General features: G+C 44.0%; 1 protein-coding gene across 1 annotated transcript in view; it reads left to right on the plus strand.

The window, feature by feature from the left end:
• Window positions 1-17,749, plus strand: part of MEGF9 (multiple EGF like domains 9) — a 79,989-nt gene that overhangs the window by 49,870 nt on the left and 12,370 nt on the right. Inside the window, exon 2 of the mRNA XM_053374099.1 lies at window positions 6,254-6,458. Within this exon, the coding sequence (XP_053230074.1) occupies window positions 6,254-6,458 (205 nt within the window). The remainder of the gene's footprint in view (window positions 1-6,253; window positions 6,459-17,749) is intronic.

The raw sequence follows: 17,749 nt of genomic DNA on the forward strand, positions 1-17,749 counted from the left end.
TGTGCAAATAGGTCATTTTTGCTCACCCAATGTACTACTCAGAAATACACTGAACACAGCCTTGTCACTTTGTAAATATAGTGGTACCTCTGGATGCGAACTGGATCTGTTCCAGAGCCTCGTTCACATCCTGAGTAGAACGTAACATGCGACTGCATGTCTGTGCGTGCGCAGGTTGCGTTCTGCTGCTTCCGCACATGTGCGTGACGTCATTTTGAGCATCTGCGCATGAGTGAGCGGTGAAACCCAGAAGTAATGCGTTCCGTTACTGCTGGGTCGCCGCAGAGCGTAACCTGAAAACGCTCAACCTGAAGCATATTTAACCTGAGGTATGACTGTATACTGTACTTCTTTTTCAGTCAGGGCACTGTTAGAGCACAAGTAGGGGATTGGATCCTGCTAGTGGGCTGGATCCTTCTCCCCCTACTGCTGTGGGCCGACTTTTGACTGCTGGGAAGGGGCTGTAAGGTAGGCCCAGTGTCAAGCAGATGATCGGTGCTGCCAGTGAGCCCTGCTTGCAAAAGGGAGCAGGCAGGAGCTCACTTCAAGCTATCAATTGTTTCTTTGTCTCTCTCCACACCACCCCATTGCTGTGTGTGTCTGCAGCCACCAACTAGCAAATCTTTTCCTCATCTTAAAAAAAGCAATGTAGTTCATTCAACAGCTGGAAGCTTCCAGGCGGTATATGAATCAATAAGGCCGGGCAGGGGGGCCCAAACTGGTCAAGTTGCTTTGCAATGAGGTGTTATATACAAGGTGCTAAACTGGAGCAAGGCCTTCTTTCAGGCTCTCGTCGTCTCATTGAACGGTGGGGTTTAAAAATCATGGAAGAGAAGTGAGAGGAGGAAGAAGAAAATAGCATTTTCTTGGAAGTTTTTAAGAAGAGATAGGTTAGCTATCTGTCAAGGATAACCCCTGGGGTCCCTTCTAACCCTGCAATTCTACGGTTCTGTGACTCACTGGCAGTTATTAACCAAAGACTGAATGGGCATCTGTCATGGATGTTTGAGTTAAGATTCTTGCGTTTGAGCTGATTAGACCATAGCTGTCAACTTACAGATTTGAAAATAAGAGACCAGCAGCCTTGAAAATAAGGGACCAGCAGCCAAAATAAGGGACCTGCAGCCTCACCTGTTCCAGGCACTCCAGTCTTCCTGTCCTCCTGCAGTCTGGTCAAACTCATGCTGGTAGCTTCGAGAACACTGTCCAACCAACTTTGTAACCAGAGGTTCAACTGAATAGAATCTGAATCACATGCACCACAAGGCCTATGCAGCCTCAACTTAAGATGGCTCCCCGCCCTGGCTTTGCACTGCAAAGTTTGCAGCAGCACGTGCAACAAAATGGCGTCCAGCATTCAAAAACCTCCTCAGCTTGCATTAACTAGCCACACAAAAGGCATGCAAGCTCCACCCCACAGTCGTTCTTAGATTTCTTATTGGGTGAGCAACACAGCCAAGCAACATGCCTTGGAGCCTCCCTCCTCCCTGGCCGGGAGGGAGAGGAGCTGCTTCATTTGAAATTTAAGGGACATCATTTAAGGGACATTTAAGGGGCATCCATCAATAAGGGACAGCAGCAGGAGATGGTGCTGGAATAAGGGACTGTCCCTTCAAATAAGGGACACTTGACAGCTATGGATTAGACTAGATGGAGCCCCTTCCAACTCTCCCATTCTATGATTCTATCTGGGTCGGCCAATCGGGAGGCTTCAAACAGCCAGCCAATCACAGCAGCAGATTCCACACCTCTCTTTGCTCTAGTTGCTCAGTACACAGTCCCATGGGATGCTGTGTAGCTGAAAGCCAGAGGCCCCACGATAGGATTATTCCTGCAGTGCAGGCGGGTTGGACTAGATGACCCTCAGAGTCCCTTCCAACCATACAGCTGATTCTATGCCCTTGGTAGGTGGTGGGCTCTCCTTCCTTTGAGATTTCTCAGCAGAGCATGGTTGGCCATCTGACATGGATGCTTTTGCTGCGATTCTTGCATTGCAGGGAGTTGGACTAGATGACCCTCATAGTCCCTTCCAATTCCCTCTTTCATAACACTGTAAATTCTTAGCTTACACGGGTTTGAACGAGGATTAGACAAATTCACGGAGGAGGCATCTGTCAATAGCTGATTATCATAATAACTAGTTAGAACCTCTAGGTTCAGAGGTAGTACAGTGGTACCTCAGGTTACAGATGCTTCAGGTTACAGACTCCGCTAACCCAGAAATAGTACCTCGGGTTAAGAACTTTGCTTCAGGATGAGAACAGAAATCGTGCTCTGGCAGCGCGGCCGGCCCCATTAGCTAAAGTGGTACCTCAGGTTAAGAACAGTTTCAGGTTAAGAACGGACTTCCGGAACGAATTAAGTTCTTAACCTGAGGTACCACTGTATAACTCTTAAAGTTAGCTGCTGAGGAGCAACAACACAGTGGCATAGCGTGGGTTGCCAGTGCCCAGGGCTATGTGGAGGTGGGAGGGAGGGAAACTGGTGGAGTACGCATGCACATTCAGCTGCTTAGCAGCAGTCACCCAGGAGATTGCAGCCGCAGAGATAAGAAAAGAAGAGTTGTTCTGTTGTTTGGTGAGGTCACTTCCTGGTTCGTACGGAGAAGCCGTTTTCGACAGAGCCCAGCTATAGAAGCATGCAGCTAATTCAGTTGCATCACAGATAACTCACTTCTGCCCCCCTAACATAAAGCCTGCCCTGTCCCCCCAAAATAAATCCTTGCTATGACCGGGTGTTGGGATTTTTCACCCCTAACAATCTTGTGCCCGGGGCAACCGCCCCAGTGCCTTCTGACGGAGGAAGTTGGACAAATGAAACTCTTTCAGTTCTGGGTTTTCAAGGCTCCAATTAATTCTACTGGCTCTGACTTTCACTCAGATCCTAAATTTTCCGTGGGTTGTGCTTTCGGGTGTGTGTTTGTGTGATCTGGAGGTGGAGGAAGAGAAGGGACTGTAGATGATGGTGCCCTTGGCAGTCGCTTAAAAATCCAGATGTGTCCACATGCCTAAAATGCTTGGCAACCCTTTTGCAGCATGAGAAAACTACTGTATTGAAATCAGGTGTGCTTACTTCAGTTTCTATGGGTTAATCCTGCAAAACAAACATTGAGCTTTAGCAAAAGATCTTCAGCCAGCTGAATAGCAACCTTTAAACAAACAAACAAACAAACAAACAAACAAACAAACAAACAAACATATACCGTATTTTTTGCTCTATAAAACTCACTTTTCCCCTCCTAAAAAGTAAGGGGAAATGTGTGTGCGTCTTATGGAGTGAATGCAGGCTGTGCAGCTATCCCAGAAGCCAGAACAGTAAGAGGGATCACTGTGTAGCAATCCCCCTTGCTGTTCTGGCTTCTGAGATTCAGAATATTTTTTTTCTTGTTTTCCTCCTCCAAAAACTAGGTGCGTCTTGTGGTCTGGTGCGTTTTATAGAGCGAAAAATACGGTATCTAAAATCTCCAAAGCAGATTATACATAAAACGGTATAAAATATCTATTAAAAATAGTAGCAGGAAGAAACTTTAAATATGGTAAACATATTAAAATGATCAAAACACAAGTAAAATTAATAGATATTTTTTGGGAAATAATAATGATATAATTATATGTCTGGGTAGGCTTGCCTAAACATAAAAAGTCTTAGCAGGCATTAAAAGCAGTTCAAAAAGGATACCTGTCTTAATAGGTTTGGAACGGCAGCTAGTAGATGGCACCACAATGAAAGACCCTAAACTTTAAGTTAGAAATGTAAATAATATTTTCATTTCAACTGCTAGTGTAAGAACCCCATCAAAGAGAAGGGAAGAAGTATCTAGTTGCTACACAATTATTTTTTGCTTTTTCTGGCTTCTGTGCCAGGGATAGTCAACATGGTGCCCCTCTAGATGTTAGAATTGTAGAGTTGGAAATGACTGCAAAGGTCATCTAGCCCAACCCCCTTCAGTGCAGGAATCTTTGCTCAATGTGGGACTCAAACCCAAAGTCTTGAGTGTCTCCTGCTGTACCGGCTGCGCTATTCACAGTTGTTGGAGTATAGCTTGCACCGTCCCTGACCATTGGACTTGCTCACTGGGGCTGATGGGAGTGGAAGGCCAACTGACAGTAAGAACTGTTTGACAGTGGAACCGTCTCCCTTGGGAAGTTGTAGACTCTCCTTCCTTGGGGGGGTTTAAGCAGAGGTTGGAGGGTCATCTGCCATGGATGCTTTAGCTGAGATTCCTGCATTGCAGGGGGTTGGACTGGATGACCCTTGGGGTCCCGTCCAACACTACAATTCTGTGATTTCTGTTGTTACAGAAATTACGGGGCGGGCCCACATCTTTAAAGTTGTTAAATGTTACAAATATAATGCCTGAATGTATCCTAGCTTTAAAAATCATATAAAATCAAGTCCTTTCCCAGTTTCCTCCATTCCAAAGCTATTTTGCCCTTGAAAAAGGGACTCCAGGAAGTGGCCAGAGGTGACAATTGCTGAGCTGATTTTTGGCCAAGAAAACCCTAATCCCATCACCAGACTTGCCTAGGGGTCCAGACATGCAAAGGAAGTTCTACAGTGGTACCTCGGGTTACAGACGCTTCAGGTTACATACGCTTCAGGTTACAGACTCCGCTAACCCAGAAATAGTACCTCGGGTTAAGAACTTTGCTTCAGGATGAGAACAGAAATCGTGCCCCGGTGGCGCGGCGGCAGCAGGAGGTCCCATTAGCTAAAGTGGTGCTTCAGGTTAAGAACAGTTTCAGGTTAAGAATGGACCTCCGGACCGAATTAAGTACTTAACCTGAGGTACCACTGTATTGTATTTTGGGTGGTGGGACTTCAGAGGTGTTTGCCTATGCTAATCTTATACCTGGGTCTTGCCCTGACATGTTTTGCCTATGCTAATCTTGGACCAAGGACTCGTCTGGACATGTTTGCCAAGGTTGAACCAGTGTAACCCCTGTCTACCCCTCCCCTTTGGTGACACGTCAGTGATGTAAACATGATGTATCAATGATGCTATGCGAACTGTATTCTGAGATGTGGTGGGAAGTTTTAAAAGTCAATGTTGCCCCATGCTCTGGGTTCTCTCGCTGCTGTTGAACCTGTTGTGCAACAATAAAGGATCTAAGACTACTGACTGCTGTTTTGCTCCAAATTGCTTGCCTGGAATTTCCTTCTTTTACTGACCGCATGGATCTGCGGGGGGACTGGTGCCCCGACGAGCTGAACTGTTGACTAGTCTCTCACCCCAGAATTTTCCTTAACACTGTGATAACCTGGGTGCGGGGTGGGGCAGCCTTCCCTGGCTTTATACTTTATGTCACAAAAGAACATGAAATACTTGTTATCACCCCAATTTGTCAGAGCAACGAGGTTTTATAAATTACAAAGGAGCTCTTTGATTGCTCCTGCAGTGAAAATAGTCCTGGGGTTGTGTTTCCTCTGTTACATCTCTGGTCTTCCAAGTATGGTGGCTTTTTAAAAGGGCGGTGGGGGGGGCAGTATTTTTCCAGTTTTTATGATTAAAGTTATACATCATGAGAGGCCCATGAGCCACTTAATGGTTTCTACCAAGCCCATGACAAAGGAACAGCTGTAAAATCAATATTTTCTGCATGTCTTGGATGTGTGTATTGCTTTTCCTTTTAAAAAAATAATTATTTAGCTGCCATGGTTATGGAAAGAAAAATTAAAAAAACAGCTAAGGGTTTGGAACATCAAAAAATAAATTTGAAACCAAAGTGGCAAAATTAAATAATACAGTGGAGGTGAGGGGGCAGGAGACATCCAAGCCTCTATCTGCACACCGTACATATTTTTTGCTAATCTCCCAGAGCAAGCCTATGGACCAAAGCCTTTGAGTGCCCCCTCTCCTACCACTGATGCTCACTGCCCCATTGATCAGTGGGTGGCAAGAGTGATGTTCTCCCCACCCCTGCATCCCTGCTAATGAAGGAGGAACTTAGAGGAGTGTGATTCTGTTTTCTACTTCCTCTTTCAGCTCAAGGTGCTTTTCACAGGCCTACAGGATATGACACAGGTTTAATAAAACCTTTGAAAACAAAAACAAACTAACAAAAATACCTGCAGGCCAAAAAAAAAAAAAAAAAAGGTTGCTGAACTCTGTCCCAGGAGATATAGTTAATTTACTCTATGGGCAGCCTGCACAACCAATAAATGATTAATGTGAACCTGTTTCCGTGTGTGGGCGTGAGAGAGATCTCCATTTTAATTCCCTTTTCTTTCCTTTTTTCAATCCCTTTTGCAGACTTCATCATCTGTAACTGCAGTTCTGTTGGGAGCACTGGCCCGAGCGACTGCAACACCACGACAGGGCAGTGTGAATGCCGGACGGGACACGTGGGTCTGCACTGCGAAGGGTGTGGGGAAGGCTATTACCCAGACCCCACAAGTGGGCAGTGCCTTTGGTGCGGCTGCTATTCCGAGGGCTCTGAATCCCTGTCCTGCGACAAGTAAGGAATGGGGTGACGTGAGCACCACCCACCACCATCTTTGTACTTTCCCTTTTGAACCGTGTGCTTGTGTCTAAGAGAGGGTTTGCTTCCTTGCTGTGCAGCTATGCTTATTCCCCCGCCCTAGAATTATAGCATTGGAAAATATCCCTGGGGGTCATCTAGTCCAACCCCTACAATGCAGGAACCACGGCTAAAGGCTTCCTTTGTAGGAAGGGGAAATCTTACTCATTAATAATTTATTTGTAAGTATTCTGTTGATTTTTTTTCAACGTAAGCATATGACTTACAAAAAGAACAATAAAGCCCTCATGATAATATCAATACTCAGTAGACAATAAGTAGAGTATATACAATTGTTCTTGAACGGAATCCGTTCTGGAAGTTGGTTCGACTTCCGAAAATGTTTGAAAACCAAGGCGTGGCTTCTGATTGGCTGCAGCAGCTTCCTGCAGCCAATCGAAAGCCGCATCAGATGTTCGAGTTCCAAATAACATTTGCAAACCGGATCACTCACTTCCACGTTTGCGGCGTTCAGGAGCCAAAACTTTTGAGTCACAAGGCATTTGACAACCAAGATGCGACTGTATATCTTTTAACCTGCGTAGGAAAGCCACTGTTGGGAGAGAAAATCTTACTTAACAAAGTTGGTAAGGACAATATTACCTTCAGGATTTTTATTTTATTTATTTTTAATGCAGAAGTTGCAAAGATTTGAGGTGGAACCAATAAAAAGTGACAAAGAAAATGGATTTGTACCATACAAGGTGATTTGTACCTTACAAATAAATTGTCACTCTGGACTCCTTTTGAAAAGACACATTGGCCTGAACACGGATTACAATCAATCTGTTGAGCTAAAACAGGCATAGGCAAACTCGGTCCTCCAGATGTTTTGGAACTACAACTCTCATCATCCCTAGCTAACAAGACCAGTGGTCAGGGATGATGGGAGTTGTAGTCCCAAAAACATCTGGAGGGCCGAGTTTGCCCATGACTGTTGTAACTCTTTGTTGATATGGCTGTGATCAAAATCTGGGGACAGGAGCTGCACTCTGAGCATCAGCAGGAGCCATGTATTGCCACTCGCTTTGCCTGGTCATGCATTCTTGACCAAAAGAGTCTTATCATTCGCACCACCCTGATAAGCTAATTATTAACAGAGTCCGTGTGGTAGAGAATGCGGTTTGTGAGAGGGAAACTCAATCCTTTCCCTGAGGATTGGGTTGAGGCGTGAAATGAACATTGACCTGACAAGCTGCTGTGATGTATGGCCACTGCTGCTGCTACAATCAAACGCTGGCTTGGACCAACTAATTATGGGGAGAGTGAGAGGCTGTATGTCTGTTTATAGCGGAATCTCCTTTGTATTGTACACTATCCAGGTTTCATTTCAACATCTTTTGACACCTCTTGCCTATATTCTTTTTATGGTTAGAAGATGTTTGTTTTGGGTTGTGTGTGTGTGTTTGCGGTTTTTTTTGGAGTTAGACAAGCCACATTTTCTACTAATTCTTTCAGAATAAGATAATTAGATAAAAATTCTCTCCCCTTGAGGGTGTGTCTGGCACCATCATTGTATAGCTTTCATTGTATGCTGGGGTAGTCTTCTTTACTCTGGCCTTTTCACACCTGATGCATATGTATTCATGCATGTATGTATGTCTTCTATTCTACATCTCATTAGTCTAAGTTATTATTATGATGCAAAGGTTTGGGGAAAGGTTTCAGATTCCATTGTTATTCCCCATTCTTCTGACTGTAAGCTATTTCAACTGATTTTGATACTGGATTTTTATGCAGTATTTTTATAATTTCCCCACCCCACACATTATGGTGAGAGACTGGTAAGACCCTCGGGATCCAGTCCAACTCTATAAATTCTTTGATTCTGTGAAAGCAAACAATGATGGGAAGGTGGGTGGGATTCTGACCTTGCAGCTATACATACAGTATTCTGAAAGGCTTTACAGTGGTACCTCGGGTTAAGTACTTAATTTGTTCTGGAGGTCCGTTCTCAACCTGAAACAGTTCTTAACCTGAAGCACCACTTTAGCTAATAGGGCCTCCTGCTGCTGCCGTGCCACCACCACACGATTTCTGTTCTCATCCTGAAGCAAAGTTCTTAACCCGAGGTACTATTTCTGGGTTAGCGGAGTCTGTAACCTGAAGCATATGTAACCTGAAGCGTATGTAACCCAAGGTACCACTGCATTACAGTTGGGAAGAATGAGGGCATGTATCAAGTGTGGGGATCTGTTTTCAGCCCGAGGGCCACATCTCGTTCTGTGCAACTTTCTGAGGGCCACATGCTGGTGATCAAAGGTGAACATGTAAATTTTGCCTTTCTGCAGTCAGATAGTTTCTACACTCACTCTGGATACTCACTGAGGCAAGAGGCCCCACTGAGGACACACTCCAGTCCAGAGGCCCCGGCCCCCGACATGGGCCCCAGACTGTGGGTGCCCAGTGGCACGTGCGATACGACGTGACATGATGTCATTGTTGCACACGCACGTGCTGCTCAGCCTCCACCCGGACCTGCTGTGGCTGCAGATGCACCCCGGAATCACATCCGCAGTTGCAGCACACCCCAACAGAAGCTCTGAGGTGGCGGCAGAGTTGTATCCTGAGGAGAGTTCGAAGGGCCACGCTAAGGGGCCTAGGGGGTCTCCATTTGGCCCTCAGGCCCAAAGTATTTACCCTGCCCTTTAAAGCTTGATTACAGTTGATGGAGGGAGAGGATGTACGCAAACACATCAGGAAGAACTTTCTGGCAGTAAGAGCTGTTTGACAGTGGAACAGTCTCCCTCAGGGGCATTGTGGACTCTCCTTCCCTGGAGGTTTCTAAGCAGAGGTTGGATGGGCATGTCAGGGATGCTTTCCTGAGATTCCTGCATTGCAGGGGGTTGGACTAGATGACCCTCGGTATCCCGTTACAATCCTACAATTCTGTGATTCTATACCTGCTTGAAACTTGGTTTCCGTTGGGAAGGAAGACGAGAGGTGTAAGCTGGTAAGGAGAAGCGTTCATAAGCTCACCTTCCTTCAGCCCCCGGCCTCAAGTGCTTTGCCCGCTTCGTGTCAGGCTGCCAGAAAAGCCCTTCCTCCGGCTGTTGTCCAATGCTGTGAGCAGAACCAGGCACAGCGCTTGCGGTAATTAACTTTATTGCTCAGTAACCAAGGAGTCGGCACACGGCACATCCATCAGATAAGCACGTCAGTTGCAGAAGCTAAAGTTCCTGTCCCTTCCTTCCTCTTGTTTATACCTCCCTCCTCACTGTGACTCCGCTTTTCTTAATTGTTCCAGCCTTTTCTCGACTCTTGGTTCCTGTGCTGAGAGGGAGGGAGGGGAAGGAGCCAAATCAGGACTGTACAGTGGTACCTCGGGTTACAGACACTTCAGGTTACATACGCTTCAGGTTACAGACTCCGCTAACCCAGAAATAGTACCTTGGGTTAAGAACTTTGCTTCAGGATGAGAACAGAAATCGTGCTCTGGCGGCAGCAGGAGGCCCCATTAGCTAAAGTGGTGCCTCAGGTCAAGAACAGTTTCAGGTTAAGGACGCACCTCCGGAACGAATTAAGTTCTTAACCCGAGGTACCACTGTATTGCAGAGCAGGAGACAGAGCCCCTGCTCTTTCAGCATCTGTGGCTACCTTAAGCCTCTCCCCTTCACCCTCACTCTCTGCTGATGATTCCTCCCTGTCCCATCAAAGGCCCCACAGATGCCCCCTGGACCACGGGCTGCTACCACTCTTCCTCATCCAGCCAGTCCCTGACACTGCTTCAAGGATTCTGGTTCCTCAGCAAACAGGGCCTCACCCACTCCCCAAGTAAATGGTGTCTTTGCACAGCGCAATTAAATTTGCTCAGCTGCAAGAAAGGCAGTTGTGGAAAATGAATGGTTTTCTATTTGCTTCTGTTTGCGCGCAAGTGCCCTTGAGACCAAGACCCAGACAGGAAGGGGGTGGGGGAGAGTCCGGCTCCATCGACCCTCCAGCCTGCCTCTTCCATGGGAAGGGACAGATTGCACCCTGAGTTGTTGTTCCCTTGGCCAAATAAATAATTTCTCTCTCTGACCCCTATGTCTCTACATGCGCATATAGGTCACCCTCTATGCTAGCTGCAAACTCCTTTGCCATGCATGGATCCTTGCACAGATGGAACAGATCCATCCACTTGCATGGAATTTGTCACTGTGTTCCATTTCCATGAGGATAGCTTCCCTGCTGTCAGGAAAAATGAGGGTCTCACGGAAGCAGTGCATTTGTTAGATGCGGGATGAACAACTATTACAACTATTGCACCATCTTGAAAGATCTTGCAAGCAAGAGTGAAGCACCACCTGAGCACATGACTTCAGAAGAACTAAATGATACTTCTTTATTCAGAAATGTTATCCAACTTTAATTGACAGAGCCAAGGGGAACAGCAGCAACATCCTGAGCAAAGCTAAGCAGGGTCCAGTATAGTTTCAAATTGGACAGGGGATCATTCATTGAAGGGGATTGGAATACCCTCGGGATCCCTTCAGCTCATAATAATAATAATAATAATAATAATAATAATAATAATAATAATTTACTATTTGTACCCCGCCCATCTGGCTGGATTTCCCCAGCCACTCTGGGCGGCTTCCAACAAAGATTAAAAATACATCAAAATGTCACGCATTAAAAACTTCCCTGAACAGGGCTGCCTTCAGATGTTTTCTAAATGTCAGGTGGTTGTTTATCTCTTTGACATCTGATGGGTGGGTGTTCCACATGGTGGGTGCCGCTACTGAGAAGGCCATACAGTTCTATGGTTCTATTAATCAACCTAGTAATAGTCAGGGCCAGAATGAATTAAATAGTTGTGCCAGCAGAAGCTAGGGCAACAAATCCTGCTAGCACAATGGGGCTTTTTCACCTCTCCCTCCATCACTGCACACACTCCAAATCAGCTCTAAAGGGGGGGAGCCTAGGAGAACCTCTAGAACAGCCCTGGGGTGGGGAATAGAGAGACGATACTTCCAAGAGGCAAGCGGAATGGCTTGCACTGATAGAATGAGTGCAATATTGAATTTCACCCGTAGGACTGTCTCCAGTTAGGGTCCGCTCAGAGTAGCCCTGCTGAAGTTAAAAGACCTAAGTCTGCAGTGCCTATTATTTCCAGTGAGTCTACTCTGAGTAGGTCTAGCGTTGGATACAACCCACATATTTTGAAATTACTCCGCTTTTCCTGAAAGCCTACTGTTGTGCAGGCTATGCAAAGCTTTTCTTCTCTTCTGATCTGGCTTGATGATGGCAAAGATAAAAATAAAAAATGAATGTCTTTGTTTCTTCCCTGTCCACTGAAAATCCGCATGGTGGAATTCACATGGACAACGAGCTGGTCCAGGGCCTGTGCCCAGAATGGCAGAACGCGATGGTGTGGGCATCATAATCTTGACCAGACACGCTTGGTGCTTTGACATTTCACAAAATGCCTTTTCAGAGTTCTTGAGGATTTGGGCTCCTCCGATAGATTTCAGGCAGACGGATTCCATTCAGTGGCATAAAGCGGGGGATGTTATGTGTACAATGCCCCAGTGTTTTCTGGGAATAAAGCTGCCCTTTTTCCTGCCCTTCCCCTCCCCGGCCCACCCCCAAGACCACAAAGGGGGCTTTGCTGAGATTGCATAATGTTGGGGGTGGCAGGAGCAAGGACTTGGGGAGGGGGAGCACTTCCTCAGAACACAGAAGGTGTTATTAAATTCAGATGGTTTCAAATAGCCAAGACGGGGCCAGGGAGGAGCAATGGGAAACTGAAACCCGCCCCCTCACCCTTTCTTGCTAATAGGCATTTCTGCCCTCTTGATTTTCCCATCTCACATCCAGATTAATTGACCTGAAAATCAACATATAGGTTGTGATGTTTCCATTAAAGCTCAGTTTAAAGGTTGGTGAATATAGATGGTTCCCTGTGGAACCCTCTTGTACAGTTCCCCTTTCTGTGGACTTGCTGAACTGTTTTGTAAGACTGGGGAGGCAGATTACGTTTCAGTCATTAAATCTCATTGAATGGGTTGTTTGAGATCCTTCTAAGAGAAGAGACGGAGGGGAAAAAAGACATCCTCCCTCGCTTCCTCCCTTCGTATACCCAAGCAATAGGTGTGCATTTCTTAACATCACACCCAGTCTGCTTCCCCATCTTGCGGGTTCCATGACTGATTTATTGACTGTCCCCTATTCTTGCAGCACTGAAGTGTCTGTGAAGCAGAAAGAAAACAGTTGGCTTCCCCCATCACCTGGCTCCTTGAACCTGAGAGAAGCCTCCTTTGGTCATTACTCACAGGCATACACACCAGCTCTCTCTTTACTGGGCCAGCCCCTATTTTACGGAATTTGTCTTCTGTAAAGCCACATTCAGCATTCCAGTATACCTGGAGCGTCTCCACCCCCATCATTCTGCCCGGACACCGAGGTCCAGCACTGAGGGCCTTCTGGCAGTTCCCTCGCTGCGAGAAGCCAAGTTACAGGGATCCAGGCAGAGGGCCTTCTCGGTAGTGGCGCCCGCCCTGTGGAACGCCCTCCCACCAGATGTCAAAGAGAAAAATAACTACCAAACTTTTAGAAGACATCTACAGGCAGCCCTTTTTAGGGAAGCTTTTAACGTTTAATAGGTTATTGTATTTTAGTGTTTTGTTGGAAGCTGCCCAGAGTGGCTGGGGAAACCCAGCCAGATGGGCGGGGTATAAATATATTATTGTTGTTGTTGTTGTTGTTGTTGTTGTTGTTGTTGTTGCATGGAGGCTGGAAATGCACTCAACCAGCCTCATTCCAGATCAGACCAATTGTCCTTGCAGCCCTATATTGACAACTCTTCCTGGGCATAGCTCTTCAGGTTCTCAGTGATAGGAATGCTGGAGAATTCTTACAAAAACTTCAAAGGAAGCAGAACTTGCTGCAGTTCATGCACTTGTCTGTGGTCAGAAAGAGAAATCAGTCAAATAAATAAGATTGACTCACAACTTTGTGGGTTTTTTAAGTCCACAAAATATACACTATTAATGTTTTTGAAAAACATTGGTTTGATGTTTCCCTTAAATTTGAGTGAATGTAAGTTACGTAAGTCAGAGCTTTCCAAACTGTGTGTTGCGTCACGTTGTGTGTTGCGCAAATGCTCCCTGCATTCTTAAAAGGGGTTAGTTTAACCTCCGGTTTGCTACTAAAACTGAATTACTGTGTCGTGAAATAATGCATGTCTAAAAAGTGTGTCACTAACATGAAAAGTTTGGAAAGCTCTGACGTAAGTTGTGTGAATTGTTATGTAAGAGCTTTACAAGAAAAATATGTGCGGTTTAGAAATGATGTCAAATTTAAAAATCAATCAATTGATTGAGCAAGGTGAATAATGTAGTATTTGGTGGAAACTGAAGTGCAGCAGAATGGAAACAGTGCTGATTGTTTCCACGCTGGAAGGGAAATAGCTGCCTTCTTGCATTCCTAGCAAGTGATTTGTTATGCACAGGGATGTTAGTGAGACTGTGCTTTTTAGGTAGGTAGTGTTGGAATCTTCATGCAATCTGAAATAAAGTAGCCACATTTTTATTTATTTTACCGATAAAGAAATTTCAGTCTAGCTCCTCTGCACCACTCAGCACAGCTTAGAGCAATTTTAAAACCACAATATTGTAAAAGGTAATAAAAAGACATTAAAATGGCAATGGTAAAAAATGCAACAATAGATGCACATTAAAATGACAGATATACGTGGGTAAAAATGCAACAATAAAATATGCAGTCAGAAAAATGCAACAGTACAGAAAAAAGCAGTAAGAAACAATAAGAAAAAAAGCAACAGTACATGAAAATGCAAGAAGAAAAAGAAAAGGAATTAAAAATAAATAAGAAAAAAGTTTGGCTTGGGAAGTGAATTCAGTTTGTTGTCTTAAGGGGTGGGGGGGTGCCCAGACTTCTCCTTCACCTCCTCTTCGACACCATAATCAGCTTCTTAACAGCAGGGTCTCTCTGTGTGTGTGGTTTGGGCACATTTAAATTGTTTACCTTTTCTTGGAAAAGCCTTCTAGAACCTTTCCAATATGAGAGCTATGAAAGAGGATGTTTTCATGAAGCTTTATTGACCAGAGGCAAAACCTCTTGCCTTGCTTGAAAGCTTTAATTATTCCACACACCCGGCCCATCTGTATCGAGTTGAACATCCTGCCAGAGGGGCATTAAATCCAGCACTCGATCCCCCTTTAAAAAGTTTAATAACTTCCTTTTCTGCCTTGCATCAGCCAAGAGGCATAAAATCGGGGGTGGGGGTTGTGCAAAGACCCTGGGCTGGCCTGCGAGTGGGAAAAGAGATTTAAATATGCAGACTTCTGGAACTCAGTGGGAAAGTATACACAGATGACTATTTAAGTTGCAATCTTATGCTCACCTGGAAATCAGTCCCACTGACCTCAATACGATTTATTTTTGTTTTTTTTTTAAATGAATATTTATTGAATTTTCCAGTTTTATATAAACACAAAAAGAAAAAGGAAGAGAAAAATATTAAAAACAATTCGGTTTCAATAACAGTTTTTCATTCACATGTTTCTTTGACTTCCTCATACCTCCCCTTCTTGTTCTCTAATTCAATTTATTAATTCAGCAAATCCTAATCTCTTAACATTCCTTTTAAAATAAAACCTTATTTTCCATTCAACTTTTTTAAATTTAATAACATAAACAATTATAATCCCCATTATCTTTATCATAACAGCTAGAGACCACCAAAGTTCAAACCAACATCTTTTCAAAGTTCATTAATTTTATAATATTTCTGTAAATAATCCTTGAATTTCTTCCAATCTTCTTCTGCTGCCTTTTCTCCCTGGTCGCGGATCCTGCCGGTCATTTCTGCCAGTCCCATACAGTCAATCAACTTCATCTGCCATTCTTCCAGAGTGGGTAGATCTTGAGTCTTCCAGTGCTTTGCTATAAGTATTCTTGCTGCTGTTGTAGCATACATAAAAAAAGTTCTGTCCTTCTTTGGCACCAAATGGCCGACTATGCCCAAGAGAAAAGCCTCTGGTTTTTTCAGGAAGGTATACTTAAGTACCTTTTTCATTTCATTATAAATCATTTCCCAGAAGGCCTTAATCTTTGGGCACGTCCACCAAAGGTGAAAAAATGTACCTTCAACATCCTTACATTTCCAGCATTTATTATCGGGCAAGTGATATATTTTTGCGAGCTTGACTGGGGTTATGTACCACCTGTATATCATTTTCATAATATTCTCTCTTAAGGCATTACATGCCGTAAATTTCATACCTGTGGTCCATAACTGTTCCCAGTCAGCAAACATGATGTTATGTCCAAGATCTTGTGCCCATTTAATCATAGCTGACTTAACCGTTTCATCCTGTGTATTCCATTTCAGCAGCAAGTTATACATTTTTGACATGATTTTAGTTTTAGGTTCTAGCACTTCTGTTTCTAATTTAGATTTTTCCACCTGGAAGCCAATTTTCCTATCCAAATTGTATGCCTCCCTTATCTGAAAGTAATGTAACCAGTCTCGGACTTTATTTTTTAATTTCTCAAAACTCTGCAGTTTCAGTCTATCTCCTTCTTGCTCCAAAATTTCCCAGTATTTTGGCCAACTGGCCTCCATATTGAGTTTTTTCTGAGCTTTCGCTTCCATTGGTGACAACCACCTTGGGGTTTTATTTTCAAGTAAATCCTTGTATCTGATCCAGACATTAAACAAAGATCTCCTGACAATATGATTTTTAAATGCTTTGTGAGCTTTAACCTTGTCATACCACAAATATGCATGCCATCCAAAAACATTGTTAAAACCTTCTAAATCCAAAATGTCCGTGTTTTCCAGAAGCAGCCAATCTTTCAGCCAGCAGAATGCTGCTGACTCATAGTACAGTCTGAAGTCTGGCAGGGCAAAGCCACCCCTTTCTTTTGCATCAGTTAAAATCTTATATTTTATCCTGGGCTTCTTGCCCTGCCAGATAAATTTAGAGATATCTTTCTGCCACTTCTTAAAACAGTCCATCTTGTCCACAATTTGTAGTGTTTGGAACAGAAACAACATTTTAGGCAATACATTCATCTTAATAGCTGCTATTCGACCCATCAAGGAAAGCTTCAGATTTGACCATATTTCGAGATCTTTTTTCACTTCTGACCAGCATTTCTCATAATTATTTTTAAATAAGTTCCCATTTTTAGATGTCATATTAATCCCCAGATATTTCACCTTCCTCACCACAGACAGACCTGTTTCATTCTGGAATTTCTCTTTTTCAAACAATGTCATATTTTTCTCTAAAACCTTGGTTTTGGTCTTATTCAATTTAAATCCTGCCACCTGACCAAATTCTTGGATTAATTCTAAAACTCTTTTTGTACTAGATTCTGGCTCCTGTAATGTCAAAACTAGATCATCTGCAAATGCTCTCAGTTTATATTGTTTGGCTCCGACCTGTATACCTTTAACCAACCGGTCCCTTCTGATCATGTTCAGCAGGACCTCCAGGACCGATATGAAAAGTAAAGGGGAAATTGGGCATCCTTGTCGTGTCCCTTTTTCAATCTTAAATTGTTCCGTAACCACATTATTTACAATTAATTTAGCCTTTTGTTCGGAATATATTGCACCTATACCATTTTCAAACCCTTGGCCTACCCCCATACCCTGTAGGTTCTTTTTCATAAAACTCCAAGAAATGTTATCAAAGGCTTTCTCTGCATCCACAAATATCAGAACAGCTTTAGTATTTATATCCACATAATACGATTTATTTTTGAGTATTATTATTATTTATTAGAAGTTTTATATGCCAGCCTTCTTCCAAAGATCACAGGGCGATTTACAGCATAAAAATATAAAATGTAAAATACAGTGGTACCTCGGGTTAAGTACTTAAGTGGTTCTGGAGGTCCGTTCTTAACCTGAAACTGTTCTTAACCTGAAGCACCACTTTAGCTAATGGGGCCTCCTGCTGCCGCCGCGCCGCTGGAGCACGATTTCTGTTCTCATCCTGAAGCAAAGTTCTTAACCCAAAGAAGTACTGTTTCTGGGTTAGCGGAGTCTGTAACCTGAAGCGTATGTAACCCGAGGTACCACTGTACACATAATAATAGCAACAGCAACTACCAATAACCCCCCTCCCACAAACACATTTTAAAGGCCATAGATTCTTCAGTCAGCCAAAGGCCTGGTGGAAGAGAAACATTTTCACCTGGCACTAAAGGTGTTTAATGAAGACACCTGGGAAACCTTCCTGGGAGAGCTTTCCACAAGTGGGGAG

The sequence above is a fragment of the Podarcis raffonei genome, chromosome Z (genome assembly GCF_027172205.1).
Source record: "Podarcis raffonei isolate rPodRaf1 chromosome Z, rPodRaf1.pri, whole genome shotgun sequence".
NCBI classification, from domain to species: domain Eukaryota; kingdom Metazoa; phylum Chordata; class Lepidosauria; order Squamata; family Lacertidae; genus Podarcis; species Podarcis raffonei.